This window comes from Monodelphis domestica, chromosome 2 (assembly GCF_027887165.1).
Source record: "Monodelphis domestica isolate mMonDom1 chromosome 2, mMonDom1.pri, whole genome shotgun sequence".
Taxonomy (NCBI): domain Eukaryota; kingdom Metazoa; phylum Chordata; class Mammalia; order Didelphimorphia; family Didelphidae; genus Monodelphis; species Monodelphis domestica.
Window position 1 is genome coordinate 5,438,647 of NC_077228.1, and position 14,654 is coordinate 5,453,300.

The 14,654-nt window shown below is 43.3% G+C and overlaps 1 protein-coding gene across 1 annotated transcript in view; it reads left to right on the forward strand.

Moving 5' to 3' along the window:
• Positions 1-14,654, forward strand: part of NEGR1 (neuronal growth regulator 1) — a 960,162-nt gene that overhangs the window by 546,056 nt on the left and 399,452 nt on the right. Inside the window, exon 3 of the mRNA XM_001364379.4 lies at positions 4,470-4,595. Within this exon, the coding sequence (XP_001364416.1) occupies positions 4,470-4,595 (126 nt within the window). The remainder of the gene's footprint in view (positions 1-4,469; positions 4,596-14,654) is intronic.

Below are 14,654 nucleotides of genomic sequence, written 5' to 3' on the forward strand. Positions count from 1 at the left end.
TCACTTGAGTCCATGCTAGTGAATTGACTAGTTGTCTCCATGTATCTCTCTGCAGACTTCCCCCTGCTGAAACTGTAAATTCCTACTTGGCCAAGACGGTCCTGTATTCCACCATTGTGTCCCTTCCATTTAGTCCTGAATATTTATGTCAAACTGTCTAGCTTCCTTCCACTCCCGATGAAAATCCCAGGAAGCCTTTCCATCTGCTAATTCTTTACTATTTATCCTGTGTGTCACGTGTACATTTTTTTTTTTACCATCTCCTCTAGACTGTTTCTTGAGGGACTTTCTGCTCTTTTTTGTCCCTTCAGTGCCTGGCACATGATAGGTGCGTGTTAAGTATTTGTTGAGTGACTATTGAATTGAAATGGAATGATTATGTACTTTGAATCGCACTAGGTATAGTTCTATGCACACTGTAAGCACCAGATAATTATTAATTTATCGAGGCTTTCAGATAACACTGACTCCATATTCAAACATTTTACTCTTTTGCTCTCTTAGAGTCATTATTGATGGTTGTGTGCTGGGAGGAGCATCAGTTAGTATGACAGGCTGGGGAGCCATGATCCCTGCTAGTTCAGAAAAAAATAAATCCAAATGGCCTGTTGGCTAGGACCAAATTCACCTGCAAAGAACACAACTGCCCTTACTTCTTCCCACCAATGGTGGGTTTTCAGGCCGTCTCTTTCTTTATTAGATCCCTGTTTCCTGAAACGTATATCATGGGAAGAAAAAAATGCTCTCAGCTCCTCTTTTTCTCTCAAATCTCACAAGCCAGTTTGGTGACTTTAAGAAATCTATAATGGGAATGAATTAAAAAAGAAAGTTTTAAATAGAGCAAACTCGAAAATGCATTAGACCAACGCTTTCCCCCTTACTCCACGAGCTAGGGTGCATACAATTAGGACGAGCTCTTGAGACACATGGATGTCTGCTGTCTCCCAGGTGGTACCCAGGGAGAAACAGCAGCAATAGCAGATGGGGCTTCCCTTCCTCCAAATTCCAGGCTGTGTCTATATAGGAAAAAGCAAAATAATATGAGGGGAAGAAAATGACGCTTAGACGAGACCCTGAGACCCAAATTCAAATCTTTCCACAACACATGCAGGAGGGGCCACATCATAGGAGTCACTCAGCCTCCCTGGAGCTCAGTTTCCTTTTCTGTAGTGCGGGCAGTTACACTCTCCTTGGGGTTGGGCCATGTCACTTTCCATCTTTGTATCACCATCACCTAACAGGGGTCCCTGCACGTAGCAGATGTTTCCTGGATGTCTGACTTGCTTTGAATGTATTGAATGAGGAGATCCGGGGAAGACGCTGACTAGGTGGGACACTGTGGAACAACTGAGGCTCTGCCCCATTGCGTAGCCCTTTGTTTTCCTATTTAGTATTAATTTTAGAGTGTGAGCTGAATGCTTGGGGCCCTGCGTGATTCCTGAAGCCAGCAATAATGCTCAGGAATATGTCATCGTTTCTTTCCAAAGTCTATGAAATAAGAAGAGCGTCCAAAGGAAATTCAAGACGTTTTCCAATAGTTCCAGAACGGTAGACTTTGGCCATTGGAAAGGTCCTCCGAGGACCGCTGAGAGAATCCTTGCTTTAACAGGAGTCGATTCTACAGAATCCCAGCAAGTGGTCACACAGAATTTCCCTAGACATCTAGTGAGGGAGACGTGAGCCAGAAGGTCACGATCAGCTGGGAAACGACTTCAGAAATAGGTTTTCGGGACCAGACAGGACTCTGTCATTCCTCACCGACCAGCGGGAGGCAAAGACTTTCCCTTTCCTCCTGATGCCACATCACCGATGGATCATTCTTATTTTCTTCGAGTCCTTAATCCATACGGCAGTGAACGGCCCCATCTCAGCAGCCTCCAAGGACTCTCTCCTTTTAGGGCTACAGATTTGCCTTATTTGCCTCCTACGCCACCCTGAAGGGGGCTATTTTCTCATCTTTCTGTCTTCCTATGACATTTTATTCCAGAGCAATCGCATGTCTCTTTCATGGAGCCTCTTCCAGGGAGGGCAGGAGGCAGTCTTCGATTGGGGATGGGCGATTTTGATTCCCAGTCGTAGACGGGAAGCCCATTGAAAGACTCAAGATCATACACTGTAAATGTCCATTAAGGCGTGCAATTGGAAAACAGGCATGAGGGTCTACACTTAATAGCAAACGTTTACTACAGTGAAAGCACTATTGTGTAGAATCAGCTATCTCCTAGTGATCGGCAACCGTCTCCAGTATCTTGCGAGTCATTCTTTTTTGTTAGAAGAACCATGGAAGTGAATATGGAGACTCAAAGAATTGGCATTTTCACGAGGGTTTTAGCCTAATTATGATAGTCTGTTTTTTTCTTATCTCACAAAACAACAGGAGCAGAACAGGTTTTGATCCATCCTGGGGTAACATTCTCTGGTAATTACCTGGATTATTAGCCATAAACTAGAGTCCTGGGTCTGGTTTTCAAGGGGCCAAGTGATCTCAAGTAAGAACAGGAGCCAGGAAACCAGGACAGACTCGGAGGGGAATCTCCGCTCCAACAGACACTAAGTCACCCCCCTTCTCTGGGCCTCAGTGTCTCCTTTTGTAACATGAGGATACTCCCACGCCCAACTTAGAGGGTTGTGTGACGACATTTTGTAATACGATTGTTAAAATTATAAAAAAAAACTTGTTATGATGATAAATAATCACCGAACAAACAGGAACTATTCTAAAAAAATTCATATCATTCAAAATTCTGTTTAAGAGAGTTTGGCCAAGCACAAACCTTTGGGATCTGCTCCTGACACGTTTGTTGGGAAATGCTGAGCTTCAGGAGGGTTAAAATTGATCAGGTGTCTGCAGTGTTGGGCACTCATTTCCAAGGGAAGGTTCCCATTGCTATCTATGGATTCCAGAAAAAAATGATGGCTTAATTTTTTTCTCCTGATTAGCATTGAGATGGCGATGAGTGACTGCTATACTTCCACTAGGTTGAGAAAGAAGAGCCAGCCTCCTAAAAAATAAATAAGCAGACAGACAGTTAAAGAGAGAGAGACAGAGAGAGAGACAGAGAGAGGGGGAGGATAACTAAACAAATGAACAAACAGGAAAACATTATATTTAAAAATAAGTCTGCTTGGCTATTATCCTGGGTGCTTATGCAGCTCAAATGTCAACGGTACTAATTATAAATTAATAATATAAGAATGTTACTATAGATGTATTTAATTTAATTTTATTATTATATTATATTTTTATTTTATTTAGTATCATATTTTATTATTATAGCTAACAGTTATACATTATGTTATGGTTAACAAGGCTCTTTTTTGTATATTATCTCATTTGATTTTAAGAACAAGCCTATAAATCTGATGAAAAATCAGTTAACAAGAATTTATTAAGTACTTACTATATGGTAGGCATTATTATATGCCACCTTTTATACATGGGGAAACTAAGGCTGAGAGAGTTAACTGCCTTTTCCATAGTCACATAAGGTAAATATTGCCTATAGCAAAATTTTAACATGGATCTTTCAACTCCCCATCCAGGACTCTCTCTGCCCTACTGCTTAGCTCCTTCTTGACCCATCTAAAGCAAGACTTCACTATAGAGTTATTCTTATAATATGGGTTTTGTAAGTGAATATTTTCCCACTCCTCTGAGGACAGGAGGTAGAACCCAAGAGCGAGAAGGAAATCTTGAGGTTGTCTATACCACCTTCTGCATTTTACAGATTTGAAATCAGTGACCAAAAATGTCTGGTGGTTCAGCATAGATGCATAGCAAAAGCAAGTCTTAAATTTAGAGCTCCCATCTCCCAGAGCTGACTTGTTTCCTAGATTCAGTTCAGGGTTACTGAGCCAGGCTGGTAGGAAATGTGGCCAAACTAGTTCCCAATGTCTGTTGCTGTTATTGCAGCCAATCCAACAAGAGCTGATGCAAATGAGGAAGGAAGCTCCTAGAGGGAAGAGGACTGAGCACACTGATTCTAGCCAGATCATTCCTTCAAGGCCATCTTGATGCTAATTAGGATTTGAGAAGTTTTAAGTTCTCTTTTTTCCTTTTTTCTAAACTGAGATCCATAGCTATCATGGTCTAACTCCTCCTGTCCAAGAGATTCACCTTATTAGTGCCCAACAGTGCAGTCACAATTTCCATTTTTGTCATCCAATCCGAATAATTAGGTTGAGAAATGTCCATGTTTTCCTAGCCATTAACTATTCCATTTAGAGTTGTGCCTGTGGTTATTCTATAGCAGAATGTATGAGTGAATGAATGAATGAATGAATGAATGAATGAATGGGGAACATGGCCAATCAGCCTGCCAGCTGATGACTACAGGGCATAGGCATTCATCTCCCTCAGTCTGATTAAATGGCTCTAGGGAATGAATCACTGGGGCCTGATGGAAGCTGACCTTTTGGGTTTCATTTGCTTTCTTTTTTCCTTACCATTGCATGTTTTGCCATTTCAGTTCCTCCGAAGATATATGACATCTCAACTGACATGACTGTCAATGAAGGAACCAATGTCACCCTTACTTGCCTGGCGACTGGGAAACCAGAGCCTTCCATTTCTTGGAGACATATCTCCCCATCAGGTAAACGGAAATACCTTAGTTCTGTTTTTCCTGTTCATTATCCTCCTGTCACCCCATCTATTCACCCTGTCAGGAATGTCACCAAATGTTTTCTAGTGGAATTGGTAATGTTTCATTGAGTCAGAAAACCTCCAAGTGTTATTGGTGTTTTTTAATCAAGGAAATCTTGCTCTGTGATCTTTTTTTTAAGCTGATGAAGTCTTAAATGGAGATATCTGGGGGAAGAGAATTTCTTTTCCATTGAAGTCGGTACCCACTCAATCTGGGATTCACGTTTCTAAAGTTTAAAGTGAACTGCTAGGATCATAAATCAGAGAATCATTCATCTAGAGCCAAGAGGGACCTCAGAGCCATCTCGTCCAACCTTCTAACTTTAATGGCAGGGAAACTTATGCTGAGGGAATATAGATGACTTGCCCAAGGTAATGGAAGGAATAAATGTCAGAGGCTGGATCAAAAGGAACTGTGTTTGCCCAAATTAAGGAGGTTTACCTCTCATTTTAAAACCTAGTTAAGAACTAGAAGAAGCTTTATGATAATTGAACCTTTCCCCAATAGAAGGTCAGTCCTGGATATCCAATGATTTAGAATAAAAATTAGGATAACTCATTAATTTCTCACTGGAGACCAGAATAGAAGGTGCCCTGGTTCTAGGTCAGTGTCCCGTAAGCAAAGTCAAATGATTATTTATGGATAAATAAATAAATGCATACATAATCCTTCCTTAGCTCCACAAGTTAAAATCAATCAAGTTCTGTGAAATCCATTAAAAAAGATCGATCTTAATGTTAGTTCAGAGAATGGCGCCTTTTAGGATGTTCATTTTAATTCAGGTAACTAGATTTTGATTAAATTGTTTTACGTATTTTTAGAGGAAAACAGTTCAAGAATGGTAGATGGAAAAGATTTTTAAAGTAGAAGTCAAAACTGAATGTTTTATGTATGTGTTGAAATTTGGAATTTCCATTTTATTCAGCTAATGCTTCCTTTAATATCACTTATCCTTAAGTGTCTGAGTTTCCTCATTTAGACAGTGGGACTAATGAAACTTGCCCATCTCACATGCTTAATATTTGTATTAATGTAAGAAAAATCAATAGGACTCCATTATAGACTTGGAGAACACATTTAGAGCCTCGATGCTGCTGCTGGAGTGCCAGGCTTCTCTTCCATCTCTGAGCCAGGCGCTCTCAGTGGCTAACAGAAACTTCTCTCTGTCTCAGGAAGATGAGTTGGAAAGCAAGTGAACCCCTCAATTTGCACACATTACTAGTTTTTCTGAGCAGGCTGCAGAAGGGGAAGGGGCGCCATGCAGCCCTGTCACGAGTAGGCTCTCTCATTGCTGTGCCTCAACTTCCTTCATCCTCCGCTCCCAGGAGTCTGTAGGGGTTGGGATGTGCTCTTGCTCTCTCTCTCCCACTTGGGTACAGAGGATCTTGGGGACACGCCATGGCTGATCCCCTGAATGCCCCACCCAGACCCTTCTCTCTGGCTGAACTGTAGACTAAAGGGTACCTTCTGTGTTGATAGTCCAATGCCTTTCTGTCAAATTGGCCAATGGGCTCTTGCACAAACTTCTCATCGCCTTTTCCTCCTCCTCTGCTTTAATTATGTTTTTATTTTCTAGATTATACATATATTATCAGAGAAAACATGTCTCCATATTATTTGTTTTTATAATTGAATAATCTTATAAAACCAAAGCTTCAAAGCATATAACCAAATAAGTCACAAATCATATGCTTCCTCCAACAGCTCTTTCTCTGGTGAAGGAGAGCATTGTTTTTCTTAAGTCCCTCAGAATTGTTCTAAGCATTGGATTGCTGTTACTAGCAAAGTCTATCGATAGTGCTGTTACTGTGTACCATGTTCTCCTGGTTCTGCTTATTTCATTCTGCATCAGTTCACGTAGGTCTTCCCAGCTCCTTCCGAAATCATCCTCTTCCTCAATCCTTATAGCACGATAGTATTCCATCACCATCATATCCTCCCACCATTTGTTCAGCCATTCCCCAATAGGACATCCCTTTAGTCTCCAGTTCTTTGCCACCACAAAGAGAGCAGGGACAAACACTCTTGTACAAATAAGTCCTTTCCCATTTATTTTATCTCTTTGGGATACAGATCCTGTAATGGGATTACTGGATCAAAGGGCATGTATTTTTTTTCAGCCCTTTGGGCATAATTCCAAATTGCCCTCAAGAATAGTTGGATGAGTTTACAACTCCACCAGCAATGCATTAGTGTCCCAATTTTGCCACATCCTCTCCAACATTTATTATTTTTCTTTACTGTCATATTAGCCAATCTGCTTGGTATGAGGTAGTACCTCAGTCATTTTAATTTGCATTTTTCTAAGTAAGAGTGATTGAGAACATTCTTACATAATTATTGATAGCTTTGATTTCTTCATCTGAAAAATACTTTTTCATATCCTTTGACCATTTATCAATTGAGAAATGACTAGGATAATTATAAATTTGACTTAATTTTTAACAAAGTTTAGAAATTAGAATTTTGTCAGAAAAAATGTTATAAAAAGTTATTCACAGTTTGTTGCTTCCCTTCTAATCTTGGTTGCATTGGTTCATTGCACACACAAAAAAACCTTTTTTATTTTCATGTAATCCAAATTATTCCTTTTGCATCTTATAATGTTCTCTATCTTTTGTTTCATCATAAATTCTTCACTGCTCCATAGATCTCACAGGTAAACTATTCTACATTCCCCCAATTTATATATATATGTGTGTGTGTGTGTGTGTGTGTATACTTATAATATCATTTTATGTTTAAATCACATACCCATTTTGACCTTATCTTGGTATCAAGTATGAGATATTGATCTAAACCTGATATTTGCCATAGTTTCCCATTTTTGCAGCAGTTTTTGTCGGATAGTTGGTTCTAGTCTCAAAATCTGGGATCTTTGAGTTTATCAAACACTCGATTGCTGATGTCGTTTACCTCTGTCTATTCCATTGATCCATCCTTGTATTTCTTAGTTAGTACCAGATCATTTTGATAACCACTGCTTTGTAATACAGTTTAAGATCTGGTACCACTAGACGACCATCCTTCACCTTTTTTTTTTCATTAGTTCCCTTGATATTCTTGACCTTTTGTTCTCCAGATGAATTTTTTTCCTAGTTCTATAAAATAGGTTTTTTGGCAGTTTGATTATTAGGATACTGAATATGTAAATTAGGTGATGCCAGCTTATGACATGTTACTCTGTGATACCCACCATTCTTTGGAATGGAAATATTTTACTTCACACAATTTTCTTCATTGGAATTTTGTGCCTCTTTTTTTTCCAGTTGACCAATTTTGCTTTTTAAGCTATTATTGTTTTTCCATTGCTTTAATTTGTTTTTCCTATTTTTCTTCTCATTTTTCTTCCACTTGATTTATTTAATTTTTTAAATTCTTCTTTGAATTCTTACAGTACCTGAGAACAATTCTCATCTCATTTGAAGTTTTTCATGTATTTGCTTGGATCTCACTGTCCCCTATTGTCTCTGTGTCTTGCTTTTTGTCTCCATAGAAATTCTGTATGGATAGGTGTTTCTTTTCACTGTTTGCTTATTTTCCTGGCCTTTTCCACCTGTGGACTTGTCTGAAAGCTGATGATTCTGTCTCCTCTGCTGATGGTTTGCAGGACTCGGCACCCTCAGCAGTTTTGTCCTGGGGCTAAGCACTATGGATGTCCAGGCCTCACTTCAGGCTGATGCCAGGGCCTGGGACTTTAAGGGGTTGGTCTGGCATTGGGGTGCTCTCTTGTTGGTGTTGATGGGGTCCCAGGAGCCTGAATTATCCTCTGCAATAGGTGGGTGGATAGGTCAGCCAGCCTTCCTCTGTGTCAAGTTTTCATCTGGTTGCCCTCATCCCTTGAACATTGACTCTTGCTACCTCCCTTTCAGCTGTATTCAGCAGGAGAGTCCCTTCTCTCAGGCTTACAGTTGGTTTTTGACTCCGACCATTTTGAGGTGGTTTTTAAAGATTGCTTTGGAAGGAATGTCAGAGTGGTTCTGCCACCTCTATGCCACCATTTTGGCTCTAGCCTGCCTCCTTGCTTTGAACAGCCTTTCTCCCAGGTCTGGAATGCTCTCTTTCTTCCTCTGCAAAGTCTTGAGGAAACCTCCTTTGGTGAAGCTCAGTTCGGCACAGCTCTTTGATCACTTCCTCACATGAAGCTGTGGCTTCATGTCTTGGCCTACTCCCAGGCTTCCCCTCTTCTCCTCCCCCCACGTTTAAGCTCCTCGAGTCCAGAGACGATCGTTTGCTATCTTGGTATTGCCAGGATCTCCGCAGTGCTCCCACCTAAGCGATGTTTAACAAACGTTGTAGTTGATTGAACGATCCTTGCCATGTTCAAGCTGGAAATGATGGCCTGGAAAGCCCAGTCTGAAAATGGGTTCATCTACTAATGACCCCGTGATCTACCACTGCTACACGTCAACCACTGGGCTAGATGCGGGGATAGAAAGACAAAACAGAAGCAGCCCCTGTCTTGGTGAGCCGATAGCCTGCCTGAGGAGAGAGCCAGCCAATGCATGAGTATAAACGAGATAGAGATGCCGTGAATGCAGGCTTACGGGGAGAGGGCTAGAGATTGGGGTCCACCAGAAAGCCTCATGAAGAAGGTCAGATTCTAGGGGGACCCTGAAGCCCAGAGGACGAGTTCCTTCCAAGGACAGAGGAGATATAATAGCGAGGGTTTGGGGAAACAGACTGTTTGGCAACAGTCAGAAGGCCAGAAATGGAAATCCTGGTCTGTGAAAAGGAGAGGATGATTACGAATCTGGAATGGTGTTTTGGAGACGAAGACCTGAAAGATTTTCATCCCAAATGGAGACATTTGCATCTGCGCTTAGGAGTGTTGGGGAGACCCTAGTGTTTACAGAACCTGAGAATGCAGTGGCCACATGTACGATTTGGCACACTGGCTGAGCAGATGGAGTTGAGCTCCATGGAAGGAATGGGGGAGTCCAGTTAAGCCACCCTTGTAGTAGAGGGGGCAGGAAGTGATACGGGTATAGCCTGTGGTAGCAGCACCATGAGTGGGGATAGGACAGATACCAGGAAATAGTGTGGAGGGAGCAGCATCAACAAGGCTCAGCAAGAGACTGAATGAGGGGAGTAAAGGGAGAGAGAGTTGGGGCAGCTCGCTGGGAGAAGAGCATCAGGCCTTCAACCAAGAGAGGGAATTGGTTTTGCCAGGAAGATGCATGCCCTTTTATGCATGTTAAGTTTGAAATGCCTCCAGGCTGTCCGCCAAAATGTCTAGTGGGCAGTTGTTGTTGTTTTAACCCTTACCTTCTCCCATAGGACCTGTACTAAGTATTGGTTCTGTGGCAGAAGAACCTTAAGGGCTAATCAGTGGGGATTGGGTGATTTGCCCAAGGCCAAACAGCTAGGAAGGATCTGAATCCAGATTTGAACCCAGGACCTTCTGTCTCTAGGACCTGTCTGACTCTCTCTGCACTAAGTCACCTAGCTGGTTCTAGTAGGCATGTCTTCATGTTGACACTGAAGACCAAGAGAGCCTTGGACTGACTATAAAACTGTGAGGTATCTGCTGAGTTGGGAAATAAAACATTTGCCACTGAGCATGGAGGAAGGAAAGAGACCATCAGCAGAAGGAGCATCTGTATATATACAGGGTGGTCCAGCAAAGCAGGGAGAGGAAGAGCTGTCCCATAGGGAGGAGAGTCAAGTATGAACGGCCTCTTCAGAACCCGGAGCGGAGAGAGCATCCCAGCAGTTATCACTGATGTGCCACTCCTTCTGGGGTGACGTTTACCCTTTCCTTCTGCAGCTCATTTTGCAGATGAGGTCACTGAGGCAGACAGGGTTACGAGCTTGCCCAGGATCACGCAGCTCGTAAGTACCTGAGGCTGAAGCCAGGAAGATGAGTGCTCTTGGCCCTCTGGGTCAGCCAGCGGCTCCCGAGTAGTGGGTCCTGGACCGTGTTGGATGTTGCAGAAGGCCTGGAAAGGACGCGGGGTCTGATGATGATGATGATGATGATGATGATGATTGATGATGAGGATGATGACTGATGATGATGATGATCATCATTGATGATGATGATGATGATGATGATTGATGATGAGGATGATGACTGATTATGATGATGATGATCATTGATGATGATGATGAAGATGATTGATGATGATGATCAATGATGATCAATGATGATGATGATGATGATGATGATGATGATGATGATGATGATGATAGAAGCCATTGGCTTTGACAATGGAGATATCATGGAGCACTTTGGGGACAGTTTCAGTTGCGCAATGAAGGAATTGAGGTCTGGGAGAGCAGAACATATGGTGAGAGCTTTGTACAGGGGAGAAGTGGCAGCCATAAAATGAGCCATACTGATAAAATTGCCAGCATGGGTCTTAAGCATCCGGCATCCCGAGTAACCCACACTTGGAGAGAGATGCTGGGAAAAGAGAAACACACATACGAAGGCAGAACAGCATCACCGGAGACAGGAAGGCCTGGGTTCAGGGACAGCCTCAGAGGCTGGCTGGTGATGGCTAGCCCATCCCCAAACCCGCAGCCCTCAGTCATGAAGGGGAAGTTTGGACTCTGTGATGGGCAGTGTCTCTGCCCTTTTACCTTTCTGCTCCTCCCATCCCTCCTGCTTCCCTGGGATGTGGCTCCAGGCCAGCACCCTGACCAGGAGGCTCTGCCTGCCCCTCCTTGGCCTCCCCTTTCTCATGAGTAACGAATACCTGTTGGACAGCCTCCTCTCTAGATCTAATCCCTGTTGCCATCGCCCCGTTGTTGGGTCCACAGAACTTTTTCAGAGAAGCCAAACCTTTCTTTGAGCATTTTGAACTGTGTTCGAGCCTGATGGAAGCTCCCCGTCGTGATGGATCAGGCGTTCAAAGTCATTTCTCTGCCCTTCCTTGGGAACAGTTTCCAAAGGGCCAGATCTCCTGGGCTAGGTAACAGCCCAGGCGGGCAGAAGTCCCTGGTTGATGGTGGTCGGGATTGGCTTTCCCAAGCTAGAGCACACAGTTCCCTTTCGGTTGGCCACGTCAAGACTGCGGGGAAGGCGCTGGGAATGATCCCGGGACATCCAGAGAGACAGATAATGCTCTGCTTCTGCCTCAGAGAGCTTATCATCTAGACGGAGACCCCCAGAACAACCTCTTCCTGCTCCACATCTAGGATTCTCTGAGTCTAGGAAGATAGATGAGACGCATGAATGGGACTAGAGGAGGACACAGGAGGGAGGAACAAGGAGTCCAGGAGGCTGGGGGATGGAGGGCTGGTCTACCAAGGGAGAAAGAGGAAGAAGAAGATGAAGGGACGTTTCCTGGAGGATGCAGCCTCTGAACTTAGCCTTAAAGATCAGTGGGCTTCCTGGAGGCAGAGATGGAAGGGGGAGGAAGGGGAGAAGAAGAGCCTGGACCCTCGAAAGCACAGGGCTCGTTCACAGAATGAGCTCATGAGAAACTTGGTCGAAGGTGTTTAGAGAATCCCAGGCCAACAAAACTGCCTTTTCAAGTTGCCTCGGTGAATCTCCATGAAGTTTTGCATTCTTAGCCTGCTTGTAGATGTGGCGAGCCAGCATCACGAATGATTGCAAGGCACCCCAGCCTTTGACCCGGACCGACCTCAGCAGCATCCCCCAGCAATTGGTGACACCCCTCCCATCATTATACATGAATGCATTGATTTGATATGCTTCTACCCTCTTCCACATCCCATCCAATCGCATGTATTCCTTAGTCGCTGGCCAGCATAGTTGAAAATGTTGGATCTGCAGATGAGCAACAGCAAGACAAGAATATTGCTCTGCTTCTGATGTCTAAAAACGCTGGGGAAATAGAGGTTCCATTGAGGGCAGTTCCTCCTTGTCTGCCATGTTTGTTACGATATGGCTCCGCTTGGGCATCCCTTTGTTTTTCAGTGTTATTCCTGGCTTTTGAAAAGGTTGCTTTCGTTGCCAAGTGCATCCCTCTCTCTGCTCATGCTCTTTGCTGTCCATCCCTTCTTCCCCAACCCTCACCTTCTGTAGAACAGGCGATGCGTATTGATTTCCAGGCAGAAGAAGAGGGATACAGGCTCAGCAATGAGAGTCAGGTGATTGGCCCAGTCACCCAGCTAGAGAGTGTCAGAGGTCAGATTGGAACCCAGGACTTCCCCTCTCTAGGCCTGCCTCTCCCGTGATGATCCCTTTGAAAAAGGGCAGAATGGCCAGTGTTGGAGGAGATGTGGAAAACTGGGGCGCTAATCTGTGGTTGGTAAAATTGTGAACTCTGGAATTATGCCTAAAGACCCAACCATATCACTATTAGGTTTATTTCCTAAAGTAATAAGGGATAAAAGAAAAGAACCTCCATGTTCGAAACTATTTATAGCAACTCTCTTTGTGGTGGCAAAGAACTGGAAACCGAAAGGTGCTCCTCAGTCGGGGGTGGCCAAATGAGTCGTGGCATAGGATTGTGATGCAAAACTATTGAGTCCAAAGAAATAATGACTGGGTTTATTTTGGAGAAACATGGAAAGAACTGCATTGCATTATGAAAAGTGAAATAAGCAGAACCAAGGGAACACTATCTACAGCAAAAGAAATCTTGTTTGAAGAATCACTTGTGCATGTCCACCTCCAGAGAAAGAACTAAGAAATAGAACAAAACATAGTTTTATATATTTAGATTTATTTATATATATAATTATATTATAATTATTTTTATTTTATATTATAGTATAATTATAATATATTATATATTGTCAAATGATGCCTTCTCTAATGGGGAAGGGAGAGAGGGAGTTAATGAGGTATTTTAATGAGAAAAAAAACAAATTAATTTTTTAAATGGGAACAAGAAAGAAGGGGAATTAGTTCAGCGGAAAACCAAACATTATCTAAGACGTTCAGCACAAGCAGTGGCCCACATTGGTTATTTTTCCTATGAGAACTCGCAGCCTCTTGGTTTTTCTTCATTGTTAAGGAAACAACTACTCTTTGGGAACATTTGAACTCTGTGCCAGATGGGCAGGGGAGCTAATGAAAGAGACTGTAGGTGTGATCTTTCAGATCCTGGTTTCATGCACAAACGACTGGCAGGGAGAACCCCTTGCCATTGGGGTTGGGGGAAGACTCAGTTCAACCTGCAATCTGCTCTAATGGCATTACAATAATACAGGATCTTTAGCTTGGGAGCTTCCCTTCTCAGTTCCATTGTGTGCCTTCCTGGATGGGGAGCTTCTGCAAATTTGCATAATTACTTTACATAATGGATAATTATGTAATAAAGGAATCCACAAAATGATGCTAGTTAACCGTTTACCATGAGATTGCAGAACTTGATTTATATAGATTCGATTACAATTACCTTTTCATTGCCAGATTTTTCCTTATCAATGAAACTGGTGTTTGTCTATTTAAAAAAAAAAATCCTCTCTAGCTCCAGCAGGTGATTGGTGGGTGAAGATAGCTTGGATTTAGAGTTCTTAATATACAGTTCAGGGTTCCAGCATGTCACACAAGCCAGCTCCTGAAGAGCGAGCTTGATGGTGTATCCAGTCACTGTGGAAACCCAGGCAGAGGATCTCGGCCTCTCAGGGTTAGGTGGCTCCTCCTCGGCCCGGGAGCTCTAGCTATCCGTGAACCGAGCTTCCCTCTTGAGCGTGCCCAACGCCTGCTCATCGAGCCTGGGTTGGAACACCTTCCCGTCTGCCCTCGGATGGCGTCTTTCTTTAGAAGCCTTGAAGAGCTTCTCTTTGCAGGGTCTGTTCTTTGCTCCTGAGTCCACTCTCCAGGGCTAGGCAGGGGCGTAGCCCGTCTCTTCCACTCGAGGCTCCTTCAAATGCTAGAAATCGACCGTCATATCCCCCCAAGTCGTCATTCTCCTGTCTAAGATTCCCCTTTCCTTCCACCACTCTCCAAGTTCCAGGACTCGGGTCCCTTCATCGTCCTGTTTACCCTCCTCTGGACATTCACAAGTACATCAACATCCTTCAGAGGCGGGACTGGGTGGGAATGCAGGTCAGAGGGAGACGACAGAAAGGAAATGAACAAGC